Source organism: Canis lupus, chromosome 20 (genome assembly GCF_011100685.1).
Source record: "Canis lupus familiaris isolate Mischka breed German Shepherd chromosome 20, alternate assembly UU_Cfam_GSD_1.0, whole genome shotgun sequence".
NCBI classification, from domain to species: Eukaryota; Metazoa; Chordata; class Mammalia; order Carnivora; family Canidae; genus Canis; species Canis lupus.
Window position 1 is genome coordinate 37,493,633 of NC_049241.1, and position 27,818 is coordinate 37,521,450.

At 41.6% G+C, this 27,818-nt stretch overlaps 3 protein-coding genes and 3 non-coding genes across 29 annotated transcripts in view; 2 read left to right on the top strand and 4 right to left on the bottom strand.

Annotated features, from left to right (window-relative positions):
• Positions 1-337: 337 nt before the first annotated feature.
• On the top strand, positions 338-10,025 carry GLT8D1 (glycosyltransferase 8 domain containing 1). 2 transcript variants are annotated; one of them, XM_038566227.1, is made up of 10 exons: positions 338-399; positions 3,621-3,674; positions 3,760-3,858; positions 5,988-6,201; positions 7,394-7,511; positions 7,990-8,074; positions 8,222-8,334; positions 8,695-8,861; positions 8,981-9,093; positions 9,487-10,025. In XM_038566227.1, exons 2-10 carry the CDS (start codon positions 3,659-3,661, stop codon positions 9,675-9,677), a joined length of 1,116 nt encoding a protein of 371 aa, XP_038422155.1. In that variant the 5' UTR covers positions 338-399; positions 3,621-3,658; the 3' UTR covers positions 9,678-10,025. The 2 variants fall into 2 exon arrangements, with proteins under 2 accessions (XP_038422155.1, XP_038422156.1); XM_038566228.1 differs by lacking the exon at positions 338-399 and adding an exon at positions 609-702.
• Positions 10,026-10,256: 231 nt separating this feature from the next.
• GNL3 (G protein nucleolar 3) lies at positions 10,257-17,167 on the bottom strand. Its single transcript, XM_038565354.1, has 15 exons — positions 17,013-17,167; positions 16,197-16,255; positions 15,675-15,812; positions 15,447-15,560; positions 14,927-15,010; positions 14,002-14,134; positions 13,066-13,178; positions 12,708-12,831; positions 12,217-12,304; positions 11,526-11,700; positions 11,250-11,392; positions 11,031-11,167; positions 10,762-10,947; positions 10,393-10,503; positions 10,257-10,339 (listed from the first exon to the last, which is right to left on the bottom strand). The coding sequence occupies exons 1-15, from the start codon at positions 17,023-17,025 to the stop codon at positions 10,257-10,259; spliced, it is 1,701 nt and encodes a 566-aa protein (XP_038421282.1). The 5' UTR covers positions 17,026-17,167.
• Positions 11,756-11,832, bottom strand: LOC119864796. Its single transcript, XR_005375282.1, has one exon. It is a non-coding gene; the product is annotated as a small nucleolar RNA SNORD69 (small nucleolar RNA).
• Positions 12,938-13,019, bottom strand: LOC119864802. Its single transcript, XR_005375288.1, has one exon. It is a non-coding gene; the product is annotated as a small nucleolar RNA SNORD19B (small nucleolar RNA).
• On the bottom strand, positions 13,884-13,960 carry LOC119864851. The gene has a single exon (XR_005375327.1). It is a non-coding gene; the product is annotated as a small nucleolar RNA SNORD19 (small nucleolar RNA).
• Positions 17,168-17,284: 117 nt separating the features above from the next.
• Positions 17,285-27,818, top strand: part of PBRM1 (polybromo 1) — a 121,551-nt gene continuing 111,017 nt past the window's right edge. For 7 of the 23 annotated variants that reach the window (XM_038566204.1, XM_038566218.1, XM_038566220.1 and 4 more), the window contains exons 1-3: positions 20,257-20,304; positions 21,949-22,101; positions 24,232-24,329. In XM_038566204.1, the coding sequence (XP_038422132.1) occupies positions 20,257-20,304; positions 21,949-22,101; positions 24,232-24,329 (299 nt within the window). Of the gene's footprint in view, positions 17,398-17,566; positions 17,751-17,934; positions 17,952-19,770; positions 19,919-20,178; positions 20,305-21,501; positions 21,630-21,948; positions 22,102-24,231; positions 24,330-27,818 lie in introns of those variants that run through there. The other 16 variants (XM_038566222.1, XM_038566225.1, XM_038566203.1 and 13 more) reach the window with 15 other exon arrangements.

Here is a 27,818-nt window from a genome sequence, read left to right on the forward strand (position 1 = left end):
CGGGAAGGGCTCGCCGTCCGCGCTGCCGGCTGCCGGGAGCCGAGGCCCCGGCCCTGCTAGACGCCCTCCGCGGCGCCGCTGCGGCCCACCGGCTGCCGGCGCGCGCCCCGTCGCCATGGCGACCGTGTTTCCTCGGCGAGGACCCCGGCGGCAGGGCTGCCCGGCGGCGCCTGTGTGGCCGCGCTCCCGCGGGCGGAGCGGGCAGCGGGCAGCGGGCAGCGGGTGGCCGGACTCGCGGCGGCCGCCGAGCTAGCGGGCGGGCGGGCGGCGGGCTGGGTCCCGAGTGCAGGGCAGGCGGGCGGCCCGGCGGCGAGCTGGGCCCCCCGGCCTGCGGGGCGGCCGCTGAGCTGGCGGGGCGGGCCGGGGCGCGGGCGGTGGCTCCTCCTCCTCCAGCTGCAGGTAAGGGCGGCCGGGGGAGCGCCCGAGGGGAACGGCCCGGCCGGACCTAACGGGGGGCGGGGGGCGGGGGGCTGTGGGCCCGGGGAGCCTCCGGAGCGTCCCCGAAGGGCGCCCTGTGGACCCCTGCAGTTTAGGGGGGACCCGCGCTCGGCCGCCCCTCGCACCGCCTTGGGAGCGACTCCCTCCCGGAGAGTCCCCCACGTTGGCAGCGCGGCTGGCTCGCCGGCTGCACCGGGCCCTCCCAGGACCGACCCATCCCTCTCTCCCGACTGGGGTGTGCCTCTCCCTTGTTATCCGAGCGAGGTAGGGTGCCCCGTGTTTCGGAGAGACCCTGCCTGTGCCTCCCGGGTGGCGCTTGGCCTCTGCTCTGTCGCGTGTCGGGGGCGCAGGCGGCGGGGTTCTCCGCGCTCCAGGCTCGGGCCGCCGCTCATTCATAGAGTCAGCACTTCACGGCGCCTTGCTCTGTGCACGCACTGGCCTCGGGTACTGCAGTGACCAGCACCGGGCTCATGCTTCATAGAGCCCACGACGTGTTGGGGGAGACAGTGGCATAGCCCCAGAAATAAGTGACAGATTTATTCTGGGATTGGGCGGCCAGGGAGATGTGGGAGGGAGCTCAGGGCAGGTGCCGCTGAATGTGGGGTTTGAGAGGCTCCCCCCTTGAGGCCTGAAAGCCAAGTGGGAGCTAGCCAGATGAAGAGGCAGGAGAAAGTGCCTTTCCACCTTTCGGCCTGGCAGAGACTATTTAATAGACTCTCTGTTGTATGTAGAAATAGACCTGTCTCCCTGTGTTACCGTCCCCCACCTTTAAAGTTTCATTTATTTAAGTAACATCTACACCCAACCTCGAACTCACAATCTCTAGATCAAGAGTAACTGGCTTCTGAGATTGAGCCAGCCGGGCATCCCTGCGTTATCTCTTTTTAAATGCACTTCACAATGTGGCAGTTGCTGCAAAGGCTTTAAGGGTATTGGAGCTCTAACATATGGTGAGAAGAAGGAAATTGCCTGTCCGGTTCCATTTGAGAGAGATCTTTGTTGGAATCCATGTTGGTCCTTATGTTGAAATGTGTTTTCACGACCGTTATCAAAGATGGTGTTCTCTTTTTTGAGCTGAGAACCACCGTTGCTCATATTTACAAGACCATTCAACAAATATCACATGTCTAATAAGAGTCATGGTGGTTTTCAGATGTGAGGATGCATCAGTAGTTTCATTGGGGTCTCTATTCTCATAGAGCCTACATTCTAGTCTGGGAAGACAGAAATCAAGAAACAGAGAAATGAGATAGTTTCATAAATGAGGGGGTGTAGTGAACTATCCTGATGGCCTCTGAGGGGATGATAAAGAGGACATAAAGATGATCTTGGTCTTTGGCGACCTCAACAAGGTCAGTTTGAGTGGAACAGTAGGGGCAGAAGTCTGGTTGGAGAGAAGGAAAACGAGTGGAACTACATATTAAATTTTTTCAAGAGGGGAACACAGAAATGGGTCTGTGGATCAGCTAGGGTGAGGGGAGTAGTTTTTTGTTGTTTTTAATTAACTGGAAGATAGAAGAGCATGATAATATGATGAGTGTGATCCAACTGAGAGGGAAAGCGTTTGCTGATGCTGCACTAAGGAAACAATTAGAGAGGTTATGTTAGGGTATCAGTGGAATGGCCTTTCATGGGACGACATATTAACAAAAGGGAAAGCAGAAAAAATGGGCACAGCTGCCAAGAATGTGGGTCTTAATGCAGGTAGCTAGCAAGTTAAAAAAAAAAAAAAAAAAAAAAAGGTGTTCTTTCTCTTTTTTTTCAAAGGCCTTGAGAAATCAAGTGCCTCATAGGCACGTACTAACAATGAAATTAATTCAGACTTACTTTTACTTTAGAAATATGCTATAATTCAAAGTGCTTTGTGGAGTTAATAGCCTTATGTAAAAATGTTAGGTACTCCCATGAGGGAGGATGAAGCATAAAAGTATAAAGGTTTCAGAAGTAGGATCATAATATCCTGGATGCATAAAATCTTTTAAGGAAACATTACCCAGAGATGTTGTAGAAATCTGATCTGATCGCTTCATTTAGTTCCACACATAATCTTGTTGCCACTGAATTATTATTTTAAATTTCTTTTTAATTTTTTAAGTAATTTCTACATCCACTGTGGGGCTCAGACTCTTGGGATCAAGAGTCGCAGTCTCTACTGACTGAGCCAGCCAGGTGCCCCTATTATTATCTTTTTTTTTTTTTTTTTTAAGCGAAGGCATCAGATGAGGTGAGCACAAGCCACAGACAGATGACAGTATTAGATACTGCTTTATGAAGAGATGAGTAGTTAACCAACAGAGGTTAAGCCCTGGAAAGCTCATTTTTTCTTTTACCAGATTTTTAATTTTTGAGAATAGCACCCTAAACTTTTGAAAGCAAAAGTGGATTTTGTACATTTTTGTAATTATGTTTCTCTGCTATTTTAGGGGGAGCGGGGCAGAGGGTGAGAGAATCTTAAGCAGCCTCCTTGCACGGCTTGGTCTCATAGCCCTGAAATCATGACCTATGCTGAAATCAAGAGCCAGACACTCAACCGAGCCACCCAAGTGCCCCTTTCTGCTATAATTTTTAAAAAGATTTTATTTATTTATTCATGAAAGACATAGAGGCAGAAACATAGGCAAAGAGAGAGAAGCAGGCTCCATGCAGGGAGCCCGATGTGGGACTCGATCCCAGGACTCCAGGGATCACGCGCCGGGCCAAAGGCAGGCACTCAACCACTGAGCCACCCAGGCGTCCCTTCTGCTGTAGTTTTAAATGAATTTGGAAAATTTTTTTTTTAATTCCAGTTAAAGCTGGATGGGATACAACTCAGAACAGGGTCATTTTGTACCAATGAGGCTGATCTCAGGTTACTTGATCATAGATAACCAAGTCCATGTCTAATTTAATTAGGAATCTTGAATAGAAATTCATTTGGAAAATATTTCTGTAGTCAGCAAGTGTTCCTCGATAGAATTTATTTTGCTTTTCATCTGGTGACATCTAACGTACAAGACTTTCTCCCAGTATTATCATGACTACCACATAAAATTCAGGTCTCAAGTTAGGTTCTTGGAAACTGTTCATTCAAAATGAGTTTCTGGCAGAAGATACTGTATGTTTCTACCTGAATAAAAGTGTTGAGGCATTTCGATGGTCATTCTCATGTACCTACTAACTGGGGGCTTGCTTTTGTCTTGTAGGGTTAAAAACTAGCATTTATATAAAACAGAAGAAAAAGATGTCCTTCCGTAAAGGTATGCTTTTTCTACAAATTATGTTGTTTTTACAGCTGCTCAAAAGGTAAAGAGATGTCATGCAGGCTTTTCCTCTGTATTTCAGTAAACATCATCATCCTGGTCCTGGCTGTTGCTCTCTTCTTACTGGTTTTGCACCATAACTTCCTGGGCCTGAGCAGTTTGCTAAGGAATGAGGTTTCAGGTATGGGAAGCCTTACTAATGCCTTGGCATCTATCGAGGACCTGGAGTTCTGTGTATCCCAACATCCTGGTACATCACTAGATTAAAGAAAAAGTTTTCTTCTTGTCCTGATAAAAGTGGCCTGACTGGGGAAGGGAGAAGTGTGGTACTCGTTGTGCTGCTCTTGCAGCCCCACCCCCACCCCTTCTCCCTGTCTGGGGAGATCTGGGAGATGCCAGGGTTTGATCTGCTGGCAGATCCCTTTTCACCAATTCACCAAATCAGAGGCCTTAGAGGAGCCTCTGTGGGCTGCTGTCTACCCACACTGCAGCAGGACAGGGCTTCAGAAGGTGAGTGATGCTTATCTTGGATGCCTGCCCTGTTTACAGGCGTCAGTATGGTTACTTTCCTTGAACCTGTACAACAGTATCAGGGACTGTGTAGAAAAACAAAACCATCAAGCCTATCAACTGATTTAAAAAGTCACTTTATTGCATAATTCCATCATCAGTTCTTTTAAATTAGTTATCCATACTGCTCCTGCTCTGGTTTTGAGATATGTGTGAAGCTTCAGGATGTTTGTCAAAAATCATTTTGGGGTTGCCACCCACCGTAGTTGACCTAGAGTAAGAAACGATTAATAGCTTTCCCTTGACATTCACTGAGTACTGTTTTATAACAAGAAGTATTTATATATATATATACACACACACATATATACGTACACACACACACACACACACACACACGTAATATGTACATAAAGAAACATATGCTCCTGGTGGTAACATTTCTAAAAGAGCATTCAGGCTCCACAAGAATTTGTTCACTCTATCTCCTCTGCATTTAGATGATGGCTGGTGCACAGGAGGTACTCAATAGTTTCACTGAATATATGATTTCATTACCAAATTATTAAAATTTTGGTGTAGTACCTTCTTGGGTTTTTTTCCTGTGTATTTTTTTCTGTTATGAGATTATGCACTACATAAACTGCATGTGACATGTTTTCCCGATATTTTAAGTCACCATGATGGTAGATACTCCTCATATAAAATCTTAATACCACATAGTTTGAATCCATAGGAAAAAGTCTTGGTACAGTGAATCAGTGGTATCCCCACCAAGAAATGTGTTACATATATAGCATGAGTATACATGTGTATTTACTTTTTGTCTATCTACGCTTCATGATGACAGGGATTTGTCTTTTTTTTTTTTAAGATTTTATTTCTTCATAGAGATGCAGAGAGAGAGAGGCAGAGACACAGGCAGAGGGAGAAGCAGGCTCCATGCAGAGAGCCTGACGTGGGACTCGATCCCGGGACTCCAGGATCATGCCGTGGGCTGCAAGTGGTGCTAAACCGCTGCGCCACCGGGACTGCCCAGGGATTTGTCTTTTATTCATGGCTCCAGCCTCACTGCCTAGATAATGCCTTGCATATATTAGGTGGTCATTGAATGTAAATGAATAAATATATATTGAAGGGCAAAAAGGAACACTTATAAAACAGTAGAGTTGCTTTGTGATGCAGTCTGATACTTTTCAAATTCAGGGCTCTATTCTAATTCAGGAACCGTTTTCCTACTCAGTTTTGATTATGACCCACGAGAAACTGATTTCCTGTCCACTTATGGGACATAATTCATAGTTTGAAAAATAACTGTTTAGTCTGTTTCTAGGTTTTTACAATTATAAACGAACTTGTGACTTTAACCTCTCAGATTTTGTCTTTAAGAGAGGCAAGGGAAATTTCTGTGTCAGAGGTCACATACCTGTTTAAGGTTAATTTAAGTAATCTCAACAGCCGATGTGGAGCTTGAACTCATGACCCTGAGATCATGAGTTACATGCTCCCCCCACCCCTGCCCTCCCTGGATTGAGCCAGTCAGGCACTCCTCTCTTTTAAAGTTTTTGATACAAACTAAGATACATTCTAGAAGGATTCTGTTGTATTCCCACCAGCAGTGTATCAGAATTCAGGCCACCAATTTTTTAATGCTTCTGCTTTTCCAGAAGCCTTGTTACACATGGCAAAACAGTTTCTGGGTTATATGCCTCTCTCACCTTACCTCTTTTCAGTTCTTGGGCTCTATATCAAAAGCTCATGAAATGATAACAATACCTTCCTTGTGTGTATTCTTTGCAGATTCAGGAATTGTGGGGTTTCAGCCTATAGACTTTGTCCCAAATGTTCCCCGACAAGCTGTAGACGGGAGAGAAGAGGAGATTCCTGTGATCATTGCTGCATCTGAAGATAGGCTTGGAGGGGCCATTGCAGCTATAAACAGCATTCAGCACAATACTCGCTCCAATGTGATGTTCTACATTGTTACACTCAATGGTACAGCAGATCATCTTCGGTGAGCTCTGCTTGCCTGACAATTCTGCTGTTAGAGGATGCTCTAGAATAAGCCAGCTGCCAATCCAGGGAATTTTTTTTGGGGGGGGGGGGGCGTCTTTTTCTATATGCACATACTTTTTTTATAGTTGGGATTATAACATAAAAATTGCACATGTTTTCCCATGATTGTATCATAAACATGTTGCCAAGATGTGAATCAGCTGTGCCACACACACATTGTTAACTCAAGCTGATAAGGTTTTGGTAAGAAGAGTCTCTGTGTGAAAGCAGCAGAATGTTAATTTACATCCTGTTACAAGCTCCTTATCTCATAATATACCTTGAGTAGGTCTAGAGTAGAATGGGATGGGGGGAACAGTGGCACAGTGGTGTGGTGGAGTGAGCAGATACTAGATCCACATCCTAGCCCAGAGTGATTAGAGCCTACTTCCACATCTTTAAGTATGGAGTGAAAACACCCAACTTAGAGGATTATTGTGTTGCAAATGAGAAAATATGTAAAAAACACTAAGAACGTAATCATCCAGCAGATGTTTCTTACTACAGTTGTGACTAATCGTAGAATCCTAAAGTGAACAAGATCTTAAAAATGCTCTTGAATTCAGATTTATGAAATTTAGTCAAATATCTTGTCTAACAGGCTAAGAGTTGTCAAAGATCTAAAACATTTCTGTCCTTGTGGCTATTTTCTACATGGTTCATGTTTAGTTTGTGAAAATTACCGTTTTCCCCATGAAAACTCTGAAATCATCTAAAGTAATGTAAAAACAAATAATGCATTACAATAGCCACAGGAAAAACATGCAGTACATTAGAGAAGATGGACTTTTTACCTTAGACTCAGGGGGAAAAATAAGTTATTACAGTGAATTAATGAGTGTAATAACAGGGTGATGACCACTTTTTGTTGATAATTAGCTTTCACTACCATATTTTGACTTTTCTTTACCATGTATCTGGAGAGACAAGAGTTGGACCACATGTAGTGATGGGATGTTCTCAACTCCACAGGGTGCTTTTCTACAGCATTGGTCCCAAGCGTGAGCCTGGTGGGAGCACTAGCCATCACCACAGAATCTTGGTTCAGGCAGTGACTCTGATGGGCAAACCCTCAACAGCGATCAAAGAAAAGGCTGTAGTTTGGGGATATGGTTATAGAAAACTGAAATTTGCTGCTTTATTTTCATCAGATCCTGGCTCAGCAGCAGTACCTTGAAAAACATCAGATACAAAATTGTGAATTTTGACACTAAACTTTTGGAAGGCAAAGTAAAGGAGGATCCCAACCAGGGAGAATCCATAAAACCAGTGAGTTCCATGCATCCTTGTTGGTTCTTGGGAGTACAGCTGACTCTAGGACAACACAGGTTTAAACTTCGAGGGTCCACTTCTATGCAGTTTTCAATAATTTGTAACGTACAAAACGTGTGGACTGTTCATATTCTAGATAAGCTATCAACAGTATGCTATTAAGTTTTATTATATTCTAGTGATCAACAGTACGCTATAAAGTTTGGGGGGGGGGGGACAAACTTTTGACTGTCCAGGGGGCCAATGTCCCTAAGTCCTGCACTGTTCAAGATTCAACTGTTTTAGGAAATGGCTGGGTAACTGGGTACCCACTTACCCACTGTAAGTAGCTCTTTGGGGACCAAGGTTGGGCAGTTCTAAGAGACCTTCAGCTATCTTCTCCTGCATGGGTATGGAGAGCATTCTGGGAGTTTCTAATAAAGGCATAGCCACTGATGAATCCTACGCCAATGCCTCTTTCCTTTTCCTTTCCCAGTTAACCTTTGCAAGGTTCTACTTGCCAGTTCTGGTTCCCAGTGCAAAGAAGGCCATATATATGGATGATGATGTAATTGTGCAAGGTACCAAAGATTGTCACCATTGGTGCTGTTCTCTGTCCAGTGTGGGCAGTTGTGTTAATTTTATTTACGGTATCCTATAAAAGATCATCTAAGTGGGAGGAATGGGCATCTTAAAGTGTAAATCTTAAAAAACTTTGTCTATTTCAGGGGATATTCTTGCACTTTATAATACACCACTGAAACCAGGACATGCAGCTGCATTTTCAGAAGATTGTGATTCAGCCTCTACAAAAGTTGTCATCCGTGGAGCAGGGAATCAGGTGAATTACTTATTCGTTATCTTTACAGATACTCCACGCTCCATACTGCAGGGTAATGGTGAGAAGGCAGCAAAATCAGGGAGCTCTTCCTTTCTCCTGCATTTTACATTCCCCAGTTAGTCCATGCAACAATCCAAGGCTTTTCTACGAATTGGTCCATAAACTTGACAACCTAATCTTCCTTAAACATATGGCTCAGTATGTTTATTCTAGGTTTCTATACCAACTCAGAATCCCAGATGTCAGTTTTATTTGCCTTAGAGCCCTTTGCTAATCAAGTTAATGAGATTTTTCTTTACTATTACTATATATTCATTGTTTGAAGCAATAAACATATTATATATCCCATTTGTGTTTTAGTACAATTACATTGGCTATCTTGACTATAAGAAGGAAAGAATTCGTAAACTTTCCATGAAAGCCAGCACCTGCTCATTTAATCCTGGAGTTTTTGTTGCAAACTTAACAGAATGGAAAAAACAGAATATAACTAACCAGCTGGAAAAATGGATGAAACTCAATGTAGAGTAAGTATATAGCTGACTACACTGTGAAGACTCTTATTTCAACTCTCGGGGTCTTTCTAATCTAAGAGGAATTTGTCAGGATTTTCCACTAACAGCTTACATTTGTCATCTGTCCCAAGAGAGGGACTGTATAGCAGAACATTGGCTGGCAGCACCACAACACCTCCTCTGCTGATCGTATTTTATCAACAACACTCTACAATCGACCCCATGTGGAATGTCCGCCACCTTGGTAAGTCAAAAAAAAAAAAAATTAAAAGAATTAAGGATTAAAGATTTACTCGTCTGAAAAACTATGCTCAAGATGAAATATATCCAGTTTCCTTTAAGTTTTCTGCAGTTTAGGGATCCCTGGGTGGCGCAGCGGTTTAGCGCCTGCCTTTGGCCCAGGGCGTGATCCTGGAGACCCGGGATCAAATCCCACGTCGGGCTCCCGGTGCATGGAGCCTGCTTCTCCCTCTGCCTATGTCTCTGCCTCTCTCTCTCTCTGTGTGTGACTATCATAAATAAATAAAAAATTAAAAAAAAATTAAAAAAAAAAGTTTTCTGCAGTTTGATGTACAGTTATTTCTGATTGGTACTGGCACTAGTACAAACATTTGGCTTTTTTTTCTCTCAATGTAAGGTTCCAGTGCTGGAAAACGATATTCACCCCAGTTTGTAAAGGCTGCCAAGTTACTCCACTGGAATGGTCACTTTAAGCCATGGGGAAGAACTGCTTCCTATTCTGAGATCTGGGAAAAATGGTATATTCCAGACCCAACAGGCAAATTCAGCTTGATCCGAAGACATATGGAGATCTCAAATATAAAATAAAACATAATTTATGCTGTAAGCATTTCTCAGGAAATCCTGGAAGACAGTATGTGTGGGCAGTAACAGTTGCAAGGCTTCAAAGCCTATCTGCAGCAACCCATGGAAAGAGGGATGTTTCAGCTGGGTAAAGAGGACAGACTACCCCGTCTATCAGTTGGCTTCCCAGATAGACTATAAATGTCTCCATCTGCCTTATCAACAAGTGTTTGCTTACTACCGTGCTGAATGACCAGAGGTAAATGGACTGACAGGATTGGTACAGCTAGTTCAACACTGCTGCTTGGTTTTAATTTTGTAACCTTAACCTGTGGTCTGATCTGTTAATAAAGTGAAACCTACATTTTTCAATAGGTATCTCATTTTTTTGCTTCCAAGTAATTATACTTCTATCCGTTCATTGTATAAGAAAGAAATTGTCTTACAAAATTTAGACACCTTCTAAATTGCCTTATTCTTTAAATTGAACATGATATTCACAAAATTTACATTTTACATCACACTGTAACTGGTACATCATACATTGTTACAGCTTAGTAGCTCAAAAATGTTAAAAAACCACCTTATAAAGGGGAGAAGTTGTTATACATAGTCTGTACTGAAGTCATAAGCATCATCTTCCTCTTCAGCCATTTTATCTGAGATGTAAGGTGGTGCTGACCCATCTATATTGGAGGAAATAAAAAGTGAGGTTAAAAAAAAAAAGGCAATTCCACACCATGTTGCTTTGTTAGTAAATCCCTCCACCCAAGATGCCCCACCTGCTTGAGATTCCTCAGGTGGTGCCTCCCAGGCCTCTTCCTGCCCTGGACATCTCTGAACTCTTTTCCTGTGGGACAAAGAGAAATAGTACATAATTAGTAGCCCTTATCTGCTCATTAAGAAATTAAATAACTGGAAAAAGACTCTGAAGGTACACATGATAGGGCAGACAAAATTAAGACTATTGACTTCAAGCCTTAAATACCTAAATCTTGAAGGGTTTCTTGTAGTCTGTTATGAACTGTTTACTTTGTCTCTTCAGCCCCTTCCCATTTGTTAAACATTGAAAATTTACTTTAGATTAAGCCACTCACATGCAACATACTTATACTAGCTGATTCTTCAACACCATCCTGGTCGCTGTCAAGATCATCACAGTCCTCCCCCTCCTCCTGTTTTTTCTCTTTCTGTTTTGGCAGTTCTTCTGGTATGTCCTTTTCCTCTATTATTCCATTTGTCAGACCCGAAGACTGGAAAAGGATGCTACTGGCTAAACGAGGGCCCCTGATGACTAGGGAAGGAACACAGGTCATGTAAACAGACCTTTTATTGGCCTCTCAGCCAATGAAGACAGTAAACACAAGACTTGCTTACTGTGTATGCTGTGTGCATTGTTCTTTTCCAGTTCTTCCAGGTTAAGGCCCTGTTTCATGTCTCTCATTATGGCCTCACTAAAATGTGGAGGAGGAGTCCAGGATGTAGGGGGATGACAGTAGTAACCTAAGGAGGCACTAGATTTAAAAACAAGATTTGTAAATAATTAGTTCCTTCATTCCATGTGATCCTCAAAATGCCAACAGAAAAAAGTCTTACCCTGTCCACTCTGACCATATCAGTTTGGCAGCACCTTCTAAATTTGGGCTTCCACCTTTTTGGTGCAGTCCTCTTCTCTGAGCAAGTGATGTAAAAAAGTCCAGAGGATTCTTAAAGTCTGGAACAGTAAATTTCAGTACTACCTTAAAAAAGAAAAACTGACATTATTCATCTGATATAGTATTAAAAAAAAAACAAAAACCTTGAAAACCTTCCTACTTAAAAATGTTTATGATGAAAGAGAACATGGAGCTCAAGGGAACTGGGTTCTTATACCTGTCGAGCATCAGCCTGGGACAAGATGGCACTAGCAGCCTCCACTGGTTTCAACACTTCAATACTTGCTGGACTTCTCAGAGCAAGTGCACTGGCAGAGTTAACTGGAGACACAATGAAACTTGGACTGTCTACAACTGTGATTTGTTTGTCCAGGGTGACAACCTGCATGTACCTGGAAAAAGAGGGATAGTAATCGAGGGGAGCACTGGTTTACCTGAAGGATGAAGAACACGAAGCTCAGGGTTGGATTGAACAAACTCAGCACAGTCTGTCAGATCCAGTTTATCATCATTTGCTTCATGTTTTATCTGAAACTCTAACAGTGCTCCTCCCCTTCTAAAGAAAAACACTGTATTTATAACCTCTAGGTTGACCTAGACACATGCTGTTTCCTCTGCCATAAAAATTTCCCCTCCAAATAACTGACTTCGATTCAGTACTGGGTTCAAGCATCCCTTCTTCTGAGGCAGCTTCCCCTTCTCTCAATCTATGTGCTTGCCTTTCAAACTAGATGTGAGCTGTTCCGCTCTAATCAATTCTTCCCTAAGCCTAGCACTGACTTAACCCTTTCCTTGCACTGACACCTCTAAAGAAAAAATAGAAAATGGTCTTCCTTGAGCTATCCAAAACAAAATAATGTTTAATCGTCTATAATGAAATAGCACAATTATGGAAGAACTCAATTTACCTTGTAAGCCCCATGGATACACCAACATTACATATCTGTTCCTGTTTTAAGCTGTTGATGATGCTGCTTTTCCCCACATTTGGGAAACCTACAAATGGGAAATCCATAGAACAAAAGGCATTATGTACTGGTAACTATAAAATTTCCACTGCCTTATTTTAGGTTTGCCCGATATTTGGAGCAAGATCAGAGTTGGATCTGAGTGTCTTCACTTCAACACTAAGACCAATCTTAGAGTCTTCATTTCTTGCACAAGTAATCAAAGAGCAGGAAAAGATGATTAATTCAAATAATCAGGAGCTTTTAGAAGCCAACTTCTTATAGTGCACAGCACTGGAATAGGCAGGAATTAAAATTTTTGAGCGTGTTTCATTAAACGGGCAAGAAGCCAACGTTTGAACAAGCTCTTTATTGAGCACCAACCTCATACACTGTTAACATGAATAAAACCTTGACACTTAAGACATAAAGCGTGTTAAATTGAAACTCACCAATTACTCCCACCTGAATGGCTTTGCCACAAGTCTCCTGAAAACTTCTAAGAAGCTTCCAAAGGCCTTCTTTCCCAACACAGACTTCATTTCTGAAGGGAGTTCTCTTCCTGACCTTCAAGTGCTAAAATTCCAAATAATTAAACTTCTGATAACCCACCAGATAAAACCCAAGCAATCTCTCCAGAGCCCAGCTATTAAAATCACCACTCTATTATCTTTCAGATTATCTCTGGATGAAATCAGAGTTGGATCTTATAAATTCTCATTTTTTAATCAAGATTTTGTATGCTCATCATATTTCAGCCATTCAAAATCTGAAAGAACCATACTTTCCACCACTGACTGTAAAGCGTACCTTGATTATCTTGCCCTTGTCCTTCAAATTTGTTGAGGCTCTGAACACCACTGTTGGTAATTCCTTCTTCAAATAACTTAGCCAGCTTTCTAAATTCTCCTTTGGTACCAAATCTAAGAGGGATTAGGAACAAGACACATACTCCAATTTGGTTATTTTATTGAGATGAATATGAATATTTGGTAAACTGGATTTTACTCTGGTTTGTCTCTTCAGTTTTTAAAAAAGAATTCAAAAAAAAAATAAAAATAAAAATAAAAATAAAAAAGAATTCAGATGGAAGATAGGAAGAGAGTAAGCTCCCTATTACACTGCCTATATCTCGACAGAGTTTGGTATCTACCCTCCTATATTTCTTAAGTTACCCTTTGCACTGCTCACCTTTTCAGAATTAAATCAACCAGTAGATTATGACCCTAACTTAACAGCAGAGCTGTGTTTCCAGAATTTACTCTCAGGTAACAGCCATGTTTACTGGCCCCAACAGTAACTGCAGATGCTATTTTACATTCTGCTTCATGAAATCTCTATTCTGGGCTTTCCTGGCCCTGATGTTCAAACCAATACTTCCTTTAAGCACCCTTTATATAAATATTGTCATATGTGAACATTATGTGGATGTGGTGAATATGGCAAACTACCATCACTCCCTATGTGAGATTAATGAGTAAGCAGAGTAGAGAAGCTTACACTCTTAAATAAGACAAGATGGCAAAGTAGTAAATAGTAAGAGAAAAGTAGAAACCTGTTAGTCACTTATAGAAAATACCTCAATCCCATTGCCCAGCATTGCTTTTAGTAACAAGACCATATGCACTGGCTTTATTGAGGTCAGAGTTGGATCTTATCAGTCTTCAATGAAAATCAGACTGCTCACATGTTTTCCTCATACCTCGCTAGTGCATATGGAACATAAAAGGCATCTCTTCTGCTCACCTGATTTATTTAATACAAGTACCAGCTTCTTCTGTCCACTCTGGACAACGGCTTCTTCTGCCTGGGGACACCTGCAACCAAGAGGATCTCTGGCATCCAACACCTCCAGCACAACATCTGAGGCTTCAATCACCTGTCAAAGCAGAAACTATCAAAGAAATATCCCGTGCTCTGGCAACACCCTCCATACACAAGTACACTGGCATTTTCCACTTAGCAACAGGGTGAACTCAGAGTTAGATCTTAGATCCTCACTTTGGCATGAAGAATGTTCACATGTTCATTTCTCACAGGAAAGTAAAACACAGGTTTGCTTGGCAGCCTATGGACTCCTGACAAAGTGGATTTCAAAAGTAGAAATATCTCCATTGTCTGAATATACAACCCTTCCACAGTGAATTATGTAGTGTGATACGCCCTGTGGCCCTGCCGCGAGATGCTGACCAGCAGTCCTGTTCTATTAATGGAGGGAAGTGAGCTTAGGAAAACGGGTATTTAGGATGGGGGTTACTAGGGAACAACTACGCCAAGACACTGCCTTGTCTTCCTTCACTTAGGTTTCAACAGTACTTTTTCCCCACACTGCTTGCTCCGACGTATCTTCATCTATTTTAGAAACCACTATCAACATGTTACTTAACACAAAGTACCATTTTTGTCAGTCATGCTTATAGGAACTGTTCCTGTGCAAAAATTTTAAACTTTAAGAATACTTCCTGCAGCTAAACAGAAAAGGCCCTAAATAGGATAAACCACAATAAACAAAGAATAAAAACTTTTAAAACTAGGATATGCCAACTTGCTGATTCATCCATCTCAAGTGAACTCCACTTCCACATTTATAGGGCTGGTGTCAGAAAAAAAGAATCTCTCTAGTCTTTTCAACCTCATTACCATTTTTAGACACTGACCTAGACTAAAATACCTTTTTAAGTTCCTGACAATACAACTTCTTTGGATTCTGTTTGCCTGACTTGGGTTTGTCCTTAGCTTTGCACTGCCCAGATTCCTGCAAGATAAAGACAAGGGAAAAAGGACACCAAGTTAGCACTTCAGCTGTACCTATTTCTCCATTTTCCATGGCTAATTAGGGGCACTGCAGGTGACATTTCTAAGTAAAAAAGAGTCAAAATAGTCTTTCTGCCCAAAGCACGGCATCCCCTGCCCTGGGTATGTTTTTACTTCTGTCAGAATTCTCAGTCATAAAGATAATCTTTTTAAAAAAAAAGTATTTATTCATAGAGACACAGAGAGAGAGAGAGAGAGAGGAGAGAGAGAGAGAGAGAGAGAGGCAGAGACACAGGTAGAGGGAGAAGCAGGCTCCATGCAGAGAGCCTGACGTGAGACTCGATCCCGGGACTCCAGGATCACGCCCTAGACTGCAGGCGGCGCTAAACTGCTGTGCCATCGGGGCTGCCCTCAGTCATAAAGATACTTAATCGTACCTCCTTCACAGGTTCCAAGTTAGATGGCTTAACACCAGGGTTAGTTTCAAGTTTTCTTTTCTTTTCCTGTTCCTTCTGCCTGTCAAGTTTCTGCTGCTCTTTTAGTTCTTCAAGCTGCATCCAAGCCATAAGAGAAATGAGTGAGCCAAACCAATGTGGTGCTACTTTACTTTCAAAAACCACATACCCACGCATCACTTGTTCAGAGTTTGAGCTAACATATCTTACTCGCTGTTTCCTTAGCTCAGCTTCCCGAAGAAGAGCCTCTTTAAAGGGAGCACTGTTTGGAACTCCTGGGTCTTTTCTAGGCTTTTTGCGACCTTGCTTTTTGGCCTCCTTCCTCAATTTTCGATGGTGCTCTCGAACCTATTATAATAAAAATTTTTATCCATTTGTAAAATTTACTAGCCAATCTGGCTAAAATTAGTTATGCCTGTAAAATAAGCCAAGAAAATTAAGTTGTAACCATAGAGAAAACAAACATTTATGTACACAACAGCAAAACAGTCACCAGGAGACTCTTTGCAGAGGTTAACACGTTGATTAGTTTGCAGACTTATCACCAAATTACTGCACTTTCCCACAGCTATACTCCTGAGGTCTAAGAACTTGTGCCCATGGAGTGTAATTAACTTCAATTCTGTAAGATGAAATCACATTAATCCAAACCTCCTTGTGCCCGAAAGGTGGAGCAGACAGAAATCAGTTCAGCGTTATATTGAACATGGGCGTTCCAAGCAGAACACTTACCTTTTTTTGGATTTTATACCTTTTATGGCAGGTCATGCGTTTACTTGCTTTCTTTAACTCTACAAAGAAACCCAGCACGAGAGGATTAGACACAAAGGATCCGTTTAGTTTTTAGTGACCGGGCTCAGGGGTCACGTCCCTTTCCCTGCTTAGCAATTAACGCTCAAACCTAAAACTCACATGTGGTGGATTACAAACACAGGCCATTCTAAAATCTCAAAGAATCTGGAGCAGAGCCCAACTTCCCTGCTCTCGCTCTTTCCGTAACAGACTGAAACCGCACAGCAGAGCAGGAGACCCCCAGATGGCAGCCCCTTCTCGTCATAGGCCGCAAATCACAAGTTAGGACCGAGCAGCGGATTTCAGCGGCCCGCCTCAGACCTCTCAACATGGCCGAGTAGGGAAGAGGCTGGGCCCGCAACCTTGGCTCGGACGGACACGGTTTACTCAGGACCATCTGGCGTGATTTTAATTTCTTAAAACATATCTGACAGAGAGAGAACACGAGCAGGGGGAGGGGCAGGCTCCCCGCTCCGCAGGGCGCCCACGCTCGATCCCGGGAAGCCGGGGCCGTGACCTACGCCGAAGGCAGACACCTGACCCACTGAGCCACCCAGGCGCCCCAGCGACCTTCACTGCTGTCTTCCTTTCGCACAACAGGCCGGCGGCTAACGACGGCCTTCCCCCACTCGCTTCTCCTCCCGACCCGCGCCGCGGCCTGCCCGCAGGCTCCCCCGCTCCCTCAGAAGACCGCCCCGACGGTTCGCCGACCGTCAGAGGCAGGCCCCTCTACACCCGCTCCCCGGCCGTACTCACTCGGTCGCTTCATACTGGGAGCGGGAACGGCGGTCGCAGCGGCGTAACCGGCGGCAGCAGCAGCAACAACGCGCCTCCGCCCCGGCCACGTGTGACTCGCAGGCAGCCAAGCCCGAGCGTCACGCACCGACGCTACCGCCGTAAAGCGCGCCGCCGCCCGCTCGCGCGCGCGCGCACGCAGTGTCGTGCGGAGCCGGGTTCGCTTGGCGGCCGCAGGGCTGGTTTTGCGGCGGCACCGGGAGGGGTGAGGGCGGTGAGGGCGGCGGGTGCTGGAGCGACGGCGGCGGCCGCAGCCGGAGGAGCAATAGCAGCAGCCGTGGCGGCCACGGGGCGGGGCGCGGCGGTCGGCGACCGCGGCCGGGGCTGCAGGCGGCGGAGCGGCTGGGTAAGGCCGGGCCCGGGGCGGGCGGGGCCGCTCCCTCTCGGCCGGCTGCCGGGCCTTTGTGTGGGCCCGGGCGGGCGGGAGCAGCGGCGGAGGCCCCGCCCCGGCGTGGGGACGCGCCGGTCGGGCTGGGCGCGCGGGGCGGGGCGCGGCGGCGGGCGTCGGGACGGCCAGGCAGCCTCGCCGCACCTGCCCTGCCGGCCGGACAAAGGCGCGCCGCGGCCCGGAAGCTCCCGCTCGCTCTTTCCCGCCCCGGCGGCCGGCAGAGCCCTCGTCGCCGACAGCCTCAAAGCTGTCAACGTTTCCCTAGTCCCGGTACCAGTGACAGGTCCGGAAAGTCTTTCATTTCTTCACAGGTCAGGGCCTCCTTTTTTTGTTGTTGTTGTTTCTTGACGCAAACTCAACTAGTGTGAAAAAAATTTTTTTTTTTTTTTTACCTTCTCTAGATGACTGTGTTCAGACTGAGTGTGTATTTGAGTGAGACTTGTATTTATACTAGAGGCTAGATACTGAAGTGTCTTCTCTGCAGCAGCACGGAAAATCGAGGTTTTAAAATTGTACGTTTCCTGGTTTTTAATAATTTTCCACCTCTTAAAATTTTCTACCGAAAGCGTAGTTTTATTGTGATAGGGAAGATATTGGCGATTTAAATAAAGATTGGTAAAATGTGGAAGAAATACTGAAAAAAAAAAAAAACAAGTGGGAAATAGCACAGTATAGCAGGTATAGAAATTACCATTGTGGTTATAGAAGCATATGTTGGAATATAAGACATTCTTATTAATTTATATTTTAAAAAATTTAGGGCTCCTCAAAAATGGTTTTTGAGGTGATGTTTTTCCATTAAGAGTAGTATGGTTTTGCTTTATTCCTTGTTAACAGATTGCTTGTATTTTAAGATTCAAAGGAAGGAAAGTGTTTTTGAAGAAGCAGTTCCAATTTCAAACAGTAACAAATGTGCGTGTGGATAAATGGAAGGGCGTTGATTGCCTTCTTTGGCTTTGGGTGTACAAAATACCTCAGATTTTGATATTTTACCCCAAACTCCAAGCTCAGTAAATTGTGGTATGTCTATACGATGGGCTGTTAACAAGCCATCAAACATCCTGTGGAAGAGTGTTCACTTTTGGAAGAACCCAGAGTTTAAAACAAGTTGCAAAACAATATATATGGTTTAACACTGCGGTTTAAAAAAAAAAAAAGGCAACTAAGGCATAGAAAAAATACAGAAAGCCGTGAATGCCAATGTTAAGGGTGTTTTGTTTTTTTTTTTTCTAGAATTATGTGGGGTTTTTTCCCCCCTTTGAATTCTGTTTTCCAAGGTTCTTGTTCTGTGCATGTATTATAGTATTGAGTATCAGAAATACAGGAGAGAACTTTTAGTACTATCAAAATATACCGTGTGGCTAAAATGAGTATTTTCCCAGTTGCACATTTTAAGGTTATTCCTTAGCGTCCAATGCAAGTTACTGGTTGTCAGACTTTTGCACATGTAGCTGTAATCAGTGCCATTTTAAAATTTATATTTGGGCTCCAGAATGTATTTCCTCTTCATGGGGAGAAAATTGCTGAAGGATTGCCCACAGTCCTTTTAAACCACACAAGCTTTTTTTAATGTCCCACTTTTAATACCTTTATTTAAAAAGATAAATTGATTGTTCATACTATACCAGATACTATTCTATAAGCCAGAGCTACAAAAATGAATAAAATGTTATTAACTGGTCCCAAGGAGCATTTAATCCTAGAGTTGAAAGTTCTCTGTTGTGCTTTGAAGTTTCAAAGTGATTTCGTGTACGTATCACAGTCCCAGTGCTCTAAGGCAGATATATGCACACCTGACTTCTCATTTTAGAAGTGGAGAAACAGCTCTGAGAGGTTGTGACTCAAGCAACATGAAACAGATAACTCGAAGCGGAGTACTTGGGACTCAGAATCCGGTCTTCTGAGCTTAAGTCCTGTTGCCTCTCCCACCTACCTGGCAATACTGACTTTATTGCCAAACTTCCAAAATACATTTAAAAATGTGTCCTTTGGATAAGAAAATAATTGAAAATTACCCTTAAGTTGCCTCTTTTTCTTGCTTTATCACAGAAAGTTAATGATTTAAGGAGTTTTGTATATTATGGTCTAAACTAGAATACACACGCACCAACAATTTACAATTTGTTGTCATATGCTTTTCAGTGGGTTATTTATGAAGGTAGTAATTTTGATCACCTGCCAAAATGATCAAAGGCTTTGTTTTTAATCTTTCTAAACCTGTGAGTGTTGTCTTTCTAATGCTGGTAGGACTTTTGGAAAGAAATGTCTTTCTCTGAATTTTTTGTAGGGGGGAGGAGGTTTCCAGACTGTTCACATGAACCATTCTTGGTTTGTTCCAGCTTGCCAACATTTGGTGTCACATGTGAGCCTTCCACATGTGTTCACTCTCCATTCCAGCTCTGTGATTGAACTCTGCTCTTATTGACTAGGGGGCATTTGGGCAGGCATGCTTCATTCCTGGAATTGACAGTCATTCCATGTGAGTAAAGGAATCTCAGTGAGACATCTTTAAGCATATGAAAAGCATTTGTTTTAAAATTAAAAGAAATGTCGGGTACTGTTAGTGCCTGAGCCTTTGCAGCAGTGTGGCACGAGAGAACTGATATGGCTATTTTCTCCAGTTCTCTTATCTTTCTTTAGCAGTTCTACTTGAATGTTTTCTATCTATTCGTAGTCATTTTTACTCCTTCTGACCTTTCTTTTTTATTTCCCCTTTCTCTGCCTGTTCTTCTCTTTCAGTTTTGAATATATTAACACTGAATCAGCACTTCTAAAGCCCTGCCTTCTCCCACTGGCTTCACTTGGCCTTCAGACATAATGAGGAGACTGGCTTTTCGAGGCGCTGGTTGTGCTCTGGTAAAGCTGGTAAATTACTGATCATCTGCACCTTTTCTCTTTTCTGTCCTTCCTTGCCTTTTCCCTTCCACTCTTCTTAAATTTGGTATCCTTTCCATAAAGATTCCCTCCTCATGTTCATCAAATTCACTTGTGTCCTTGTCCTAGCTTGTATACTGAGGTTTGGTCCTTAGGTTCTTCATTTTAATGAATTAAGACCAGTTTATCAACCTTTTACAAAACAAAAGAAAATCACCAAAACTTGGCTGTCCTTAGCCTAAGCCCTTTGAACCTTTTTAGCCAGTTGTAGCCAATTGCAAACTAACATACTGAGTAACAAACCAAAGCCTAGAGAAAGAAATATAGTTATGGTAGACTGTTTTTAAGTGTCATGTGGACCATGCTTCTGAGGAAGAGATAGGAGACTCCTCTTGTTTCTAAGTTGGTTACCAGAATGTTCTATATGTTGGTTTGTTTTGCTCCTCTCAGTTCCCAGAGCTCCCCAGTTTTTCTCTCCACAACTACTAGCAACCCATTCTTTCAGTTGCTGCTGTCTTAGTTTACTGAAATTAAATGTTGATGAGTGAAACTGGGATCAGTTTTTTCGTTTAGCTTTAGAGAAGAACCTTTGAAATCACAGTATGCTACTTGGTACTGTTGTTAAATTATATAAGAATTATAGGACCTCAGGTATATACCCTTTTCCCTGTAGCTGTAGCATATCATTTCAGTGGTTGCATTTTTTTGTGTTATAGTCAAATGTGTACATTTGTAAAGTTGTGTTTACATTAGTTACTAGACAGCCTACTTGGCAGCAAATATATATGTGTTTCTGAAAGGCCAAGTAGGACCTAAAAGTTCACCTCTGAGGTACTATTCCAAATCATCTGAAACTTAAAGCTGTGATTCCAAAATTCTTAGGAATGGAGTACCTCATATAACTGAAAAGGAGGTCAGTCTGATTGGCAGAAAAGTTTCAAAGTAGTCTTACTGTTTTGACATAGGTATGGTAAGTCACATTAAGTGTATTCCAGGGGTTTGTCTTGTGGCTTTCTTTAATGAATGGAGAAAATTCATTTCCCGTGATTAGTTTTAGAGTTGATCTAAAATGTTAGGAGGTTAATTGTCCTCTGTCCCCTGCACTTTGGCACTACTCATTTGCCTCAGGCACTGATTTCTACTTTTTTCCACATCATGGCCCACCTGGAAAATGATCAGAATTGTTAGACACACTGGGGAAAACAGATGAAGCTGCTGACTCCAGAGGTGACTGCCTTGGGGCTTCGTCCCTGCGGCCTGCCTGGCTGCCTCAGGGGCTGAGGAATCAATACCTCCACACTGGTGTACCACTACATGTAGGTTTTTAAAGTCTGGTGAGGGGTAAGTTTGGGACCGGGCATTATTGGGTCACTCAAACAAACTTGGTAACATATAAATTGCTTTACTTTTGTTGAATTTGCCCCATCTAAATTGAAAGTGTAGCATTCTGGTAAGTGAAGGGGCTAAAGCAACAAGGTCCAGAACTTCCACTAAAAAAACTGATAGTTAAGTTTCTTTACAACAGTTAAAATATCCTCCTAAGTGAACCAGAATCTTGGTAGCAAGTGGCTAGTTGAGGGCTTAGTGGCAAGGTCCAAATTTAAGTATAAGAACATGGCTGATTATTTCTTATAGAAGAAGTTGGATTCCATGGGTTCCAAGAGAAGACGAGCTACCTCCCCATCCAGTAGTGTCAGCGGGGACTTTGATGACGGGCACCATTCTGTATCCACACCAGGCCCCAGCAGGAAAAGGAGGAGACTGTCCAATCTTCCAACTGTAGATCCTGTGAGTAACTTGCATCACATAGTTTCTGCCTGCTTTTCCTACTCTTCCTTTAATGATAAGCAGTTAATACGCAAGGCCTCACCACTTTTTTCCTCTGGCTTAATATCTTTACTCTTTCTTTTATAGTACGTATTTAGTCAACAGTCTTTAACAGTTATTTAATATTAAGAAATAATGGTGAGTGGGGGGTGGGTGAAATAGGTGAATGGGATTAAGAGGTACAAACTTCCAGTTATAAAACTAAGTCACAGAGATGAAAAGTACAACATAAAGAATATAGTCAACAATGTTGTAATAACATTATATGGTGACAGATAGGGACTACACTTACTGTGGTGGGCATTGAATAGTATTAGAACCATTGAATCACTGTCTTCTACATCTGAAACTGATATAGCATTGTATGTCAGGTATACTGCAATAATACTTTTTTTAAAGATTTCATTTATTTATTTTAGACAGAGATAGTGTGTGAGCAGCGGTAGGGGCCAAGGGGGAGGAAGAAGGAAAGTAGACTCCACGCTGAACACTTGGATTCCTACATGGGGCTCAGTCCCACGACCATGAAATCATGATTTAAGCCAAAACCAAAAGTTGGACACCCAACCGAATGAGCCATCCAGGTGCCACCCAGTAATACATTTTAAAAATAAAATAAATATTAGGAACTCTCAAAGTACTCTGAATACATTTAGAATAAGAAATTTGCATAAAGTTATTTGTGTTTTGATTAAAAGAGGTTTCCTAAAAGTATAATCTGCCAAAGCACTTAATTCTATTTTTTTTTAAAGATTTTATTTATTCATGAAGCACTTAATTCTAGTTAAAAATAACCAAATGGGCTTAGGAATTCTACAGATCAGGGAATGGCCAACACCATAATAGAAATATGAACAATTTTTTTTTTCTAGTTTTATTGAGATGTAATTGACATAACACTATATAAGTTGAAGGTGTACACTATGATGATTTGACCAACATAAATTGTGAACTAAAGCCACAATTAGTTTAACATCTGTTATTTCCTATAAATGGCCAAAAAAAGTATAGTTTTTCTTATAATGAGAGCTTTTAGGATCTACTCTTATGACAACTTTCAAATATACATAGCAGTGTTGTACATAATTACCGTGTTATACATGACATGACATCCCCAGTGTTTATTTATAACTGGAAGTTTCTACCTTTTGACAAAAAGGAAAGAAAAAAATATAGGTACTTCACGTTATATGTTATTCATATAACTGTGTGCTTATCATATGCCAAGCAATCACTATTCTGATGGTTGGGATATAACCGCGTGTAAGACAAGCCAATTTTTCACAAAGAGCTTAGATTCTAGTGTGGCAGAAGCAGACTGTAAACAGATGAACAAATAGATAATAAAGTACTCTCAGTTAATGATAAATGCTAAGAAAAAAAAGTTTGTGTTATTTGTGTTACTTGTGCCCAAAACTTGATAGATTTCTCTATAATGGCAGTGACCCTATGGAGTACTAGGGAAGGGTATTCCAGGCAGAGGGACCCAATGAAGAGGAGCTGGGTCAGGAATGGGTTTGTTGTGTTGTGATTACAGAAAGATGGTCCAAAGGAAGAAGACGGGTGAAGTCTGCCCAGCCACTGTATGTAGTTACTCTACATACTCTGTGGTCAGCGTTTAGAGTTTAGATTTTATTCTGTCAGTAGTGGGAAGCTCCTCTTTTGGATGATTTTAACCGAGAGAGTGATAGGAACTGATTTAGCTAAGGAGAAAAGAACAATAATGAGTAGCATAAATCTCGCGAAAGATGCCAAAATGTTTAATCCGTTAAATTTTTTTGTAAGTTTTGTTTAGGTAATCTCTATGCCCAATGTAGGGCTTGAACTCATAACCCTGAGATCAAGAGTTGGATACTTTTCTGACTGAGCCAGCCAGGTGCCCCTAATCAGTTAAATTCTTTTAAATAAGGAAATGATGTCAGCATAGTTCAGACCTGAGTTTTTGTGTGGGAACTTGGGGATTTGTCCATTTTCTTCTCTAACTGCCTTTTATGGGTATGTTTTTGTTAATGGATAATCCTTACACCTACAGTGGCTTTCTGTTCACATTTCTGGTGATTTTTTTTTTTTTAAACCTTTTACGATATATAGATTGCTGTATGCCATGAACTCTACAATACCATCCGAGACTATAAGGATGAGCAGGGCAGGCTCCTCTGTGAGCTCTTCATTAGGGCACCCAAACGAAGGTGAGTTGGAAGGTGAGTGGGAGGGATTTGATAATGGAGTTTTCCTTTGGAAGGAATGGTTTAAAGAATATTGGGGTCCAGATTTTAGTTTTAGTTGTCAGGATGTAGTGAAGCATATTTTTTAAAAAAATTTTATTGTAAAATATACACAACATAAAATTTATACATTTTATAATTTTAAGTATACAGTTCATTAAGGGTTTTTTCATATTGTTGTACAACAGACCTCCAGAACATTGTTATATTGCAAAATTGAAACTGTACCCATTATAAAACTCCCTGTTCCTTTCTTCCTGCCTCCAGCTCCTGGCAGCCACCATTACACTTTCTGTTTTTCTAAATTTGACTATGCTAGAGGTCTTATATAAGTGGAATCATACAGTATTTGTATTTTGTGATGGCTTCTTTCACTTAACATAATGGTTTCAGTGGACACCTGTGATGTAGCATTCAAAAGGATTTCCTTCCTTTTGGGGGCTGAATAATATTCCACTGTATGGATATATCACCTTTTATCTATTCATCTGTTGATAAACACTTGAGTTACTTTTATCACTTGGCTCTTGTGAATAATGCTGCAGTGAACATGGGTATGTAAATATATCTTTGATGCTGCTCTCAGTTCTTTGGGATATATACCCAGAAGTGGCATTGCTGGATCTTATAGTAATTCTGTTTTTAATTTTTTGAGGAATCAGCATTCTGTTTTCCATATCACTGTACCATTTTACTTTCCCACAAGCAGCGTACCAGAGTTCCAATTTCTCCACATCCTTGCCGCACCTGTAGTTTTGTAGTACGCTTTGAAATCAAAAAGTAGGAATCCTGTGGTGGTTAATTTTCTGTCTCAACTTGGCTGGGCTAAGATATCTATCTTGACTGGATTCCCAGATATATCTGTGTCAATAAGGATGTCTCTGGAAGAGATTAGCCTCTAAATAGGAGACTGAATAAAAAAGATGGCCTTAACCAGTGCAGTGGGGTATTGCCCAATCTCCTGAGGCCTTGAGTAGACCGAAAGGGGAAAGGAAGGATGAATTAGTGCTCTCTAAGCTGAGACATCCATCTGCTTCTGCCTTCGGATCTCAGAGGTCCTAGTTCTTGGGCCTTCAAACTCATATTACTCGCTTTCCTGATTCTCTGGCAGATGACAGATCCTGGACTTCCTGGCCTCGGTAATCACACGAGCCAATTTCTATAATAAGACCCATGCATGTGTGTGTCTGTGTGTGTGTCTATACATATTTGTGTGTATGTATCTCTTTCCTATTAGTTATGTTTCTCTGAAGAACCCTAGGACAGTCTTCCAACTTTGTTCTTTTTCAGGATAGGTTAGGCTATTTGGGGATCTTTGAGATTCTATCTGAATTTCAGGATGGATTTTTCTGTTTCTGCAAAAAGTACTGTTGGGATTTTGATAGGTATTGCATTGAATCTGTAGATAGCTTTGGGAGTATTGGTGTCTTAACAATATTTAAGTTTTCTAATCTGTGAATATGGGATATCTTTCCATTTATTTGAGTCTTTAATTTCTTAGGTGTGTAGTTTTCAGTGCACAAGTTTTTCATGTTTTTGTTTAGGTTTATTTGTAATTTTTTGTTCTTTTTGATGCTGTTATAAATTGGATGGGTTTTTTTCGTTTTTGGATTGTTCACTGTTAGTGTATTGAAATGCAACTGATTTTTGCATATGTTAATTCTGCACACTACAACTTTGCTGAATTTATTTATTCTGCCCTTTTTTTGGAACTTTTAGAGTTTCTGCTTAGGAGATAATGTCATCTGTAAACAGATTTTTACTTGTTTCTTTTCATTTAGGAGGCCTTTTTCTTTTTGTTGCCTAATTGTTCTGCCTAGGACTTCCAGGAATATGTTGAAAAGAAGTGGTGAGAGCAAGCATCCTTATTTTGTTGCTTAACTTAGAGGAAAGCTTTTTTTTTATTATTTATTACCATTTTGAGTATGATGGTAGCTGTGGGCTTTTCCTGTATGGTCTTTATTATGTTGAAGTTCTTTCCATCTATGCCTAATTTTTTGAGAGTTTTATCCTGAAAGGGTATTGAATTTTGTCAGGTTTTTTTTTTTTTTTTTTTTTTTTTGCAGCTGCTGAGATCATCACTCAGTTATTTTCCTTCATTCTGCTATGATGCATTACTTTATCAATTTCCATAGGTTGAATCATCCTTGAATTCCAGGAATAAACCCTGCTTGTTTATGGTGTGATGCTTTTAATATTTTGCTAGTATTTTGTTGAAAAATTTTCTAAGTGTTCATAAAGGATGTTGGTCTGTAGTTTTCTGTAACATCTTTGCTAGCTTTGGTATAAGAATATTGATGCTTTCGGGAACCCTGGGTGGCGCAGCGGGTTTAGCGCCTGCCTTTGGCCCAGGGCGCGATCCTGGAGACTCGGGATCGAATCCCACGTCGGGCTCCTGGTGCATGGAGCCTGCTTCTTCCTCTGCCTATGTCTCTGCCTCTCTCTCTCTCTCTCTCTGTGACTATCATAAATAATAAAAAAATAAAGTTTTTTTAAAAAAAAAAAGGAATATTGATGCTTTCACAGAATAAGTAAGTTTTTTCTCCAATTTTTTTTAGAAAAGTTGGAAAAGGATTAATTTTAGTTCTTTAAGTGTTTGGTAGAATTCACCAGGGAAGCCATTAGGCCCAGGACTTTTCTTTGCTGGGAAAGAAAAGTTTTTTGTTTTTGTTTTTTTTTTAATTAAATTTTTAAATTCCAGTATAGTTAACATACAGTGTTAGTTTCGTATGTACAATATAGTGATTCAGCAATTCTGTACATTACTCCATGCTCATCACAATAAGTGTACTCTTTAATCCCTGTTACCTATTTCACCCATCCTCTTACCCATCTCCACGGTAGTACAGTAGTAACGTAACCATCAGTTCGTTCTTCATAATTAAAAATCTCCTTGGTTTGTCTCTCTTTTTCCCCTTTGCTCATTTGTTTCTTAAATTCCATATATGAGTGAAATCATACAGTATTTGTCTTTTTCTAGCCTATTTCACTTAGCATTATACCCTCTGGCTCCATCCATGTTGTTGCAAATGGCAAGATTTAGTTATTTTTATGGCTAATATTCCATTGTGCATATATATATATATATATATATGTATGTATGTATATACGTATATGCATATACATATCCTCTGTTTTTAACCCATTCGTGTATTGATGAACATCTGGGGCTGCTTCCATAATTGGCTATTGTAAATAATACTGCAATAAACATGTGGTATATGTATTCCTTTGATTTTGTGTGTGTGTGTGTGTGTGTGTATTTTTGGGTTAATACCCAGTAGTTTTACTGGAGGATTTTTGATTATAGGTTCAGCGTCTGTACTAGTTATAGGTCTAGTCACGTTTTCTGTTTCTTCAAACTCAGTCTTACGTGTTTCTAGGAATTTATTTCTTCTGAATTATCTACTTCATTGCCATACAGTTGTTCATAGTCTTCTTTTATAATCCTTT

Excerpts from the sequence above, each read along its gene's own strand:
- GLT8D1 (XM_038566227.1), top strand. Across the intron at positions 8,335-8,694 it reads TCCGTGGAGCAGGGAATCAG|TACAATTACATTGGCTATCT; the intron begins GTGAATTACTTA and ends TTTGTGTTTTAG. Across the intron at positions 8,862-8,980 it reads TGGATGAAACTCAATGTAGA|AGAGGGACTGTATAGCAGAA; the intron begins GTAAGTATATAG and ends ATCTGTCCCAAG.
- GNL3 (XM_038565354.1), bottom strand. Across the intron at positions 12,305-12,707 it reads CATTCAGGTGGGAGTAATTG|GTTTCCCAAATGTGGGGAAA; the intron begins GTGAGTTTCAAT and ends TCCCATTTGTAG. Across the intron at positions 10,504-10,761 it reads TGAAGAATCAGCTAGTATAA|GAAAAGAGTTCAGAGATGTC; the intron begins GTATGTTGCATG and ends TTTGTCCCACAG.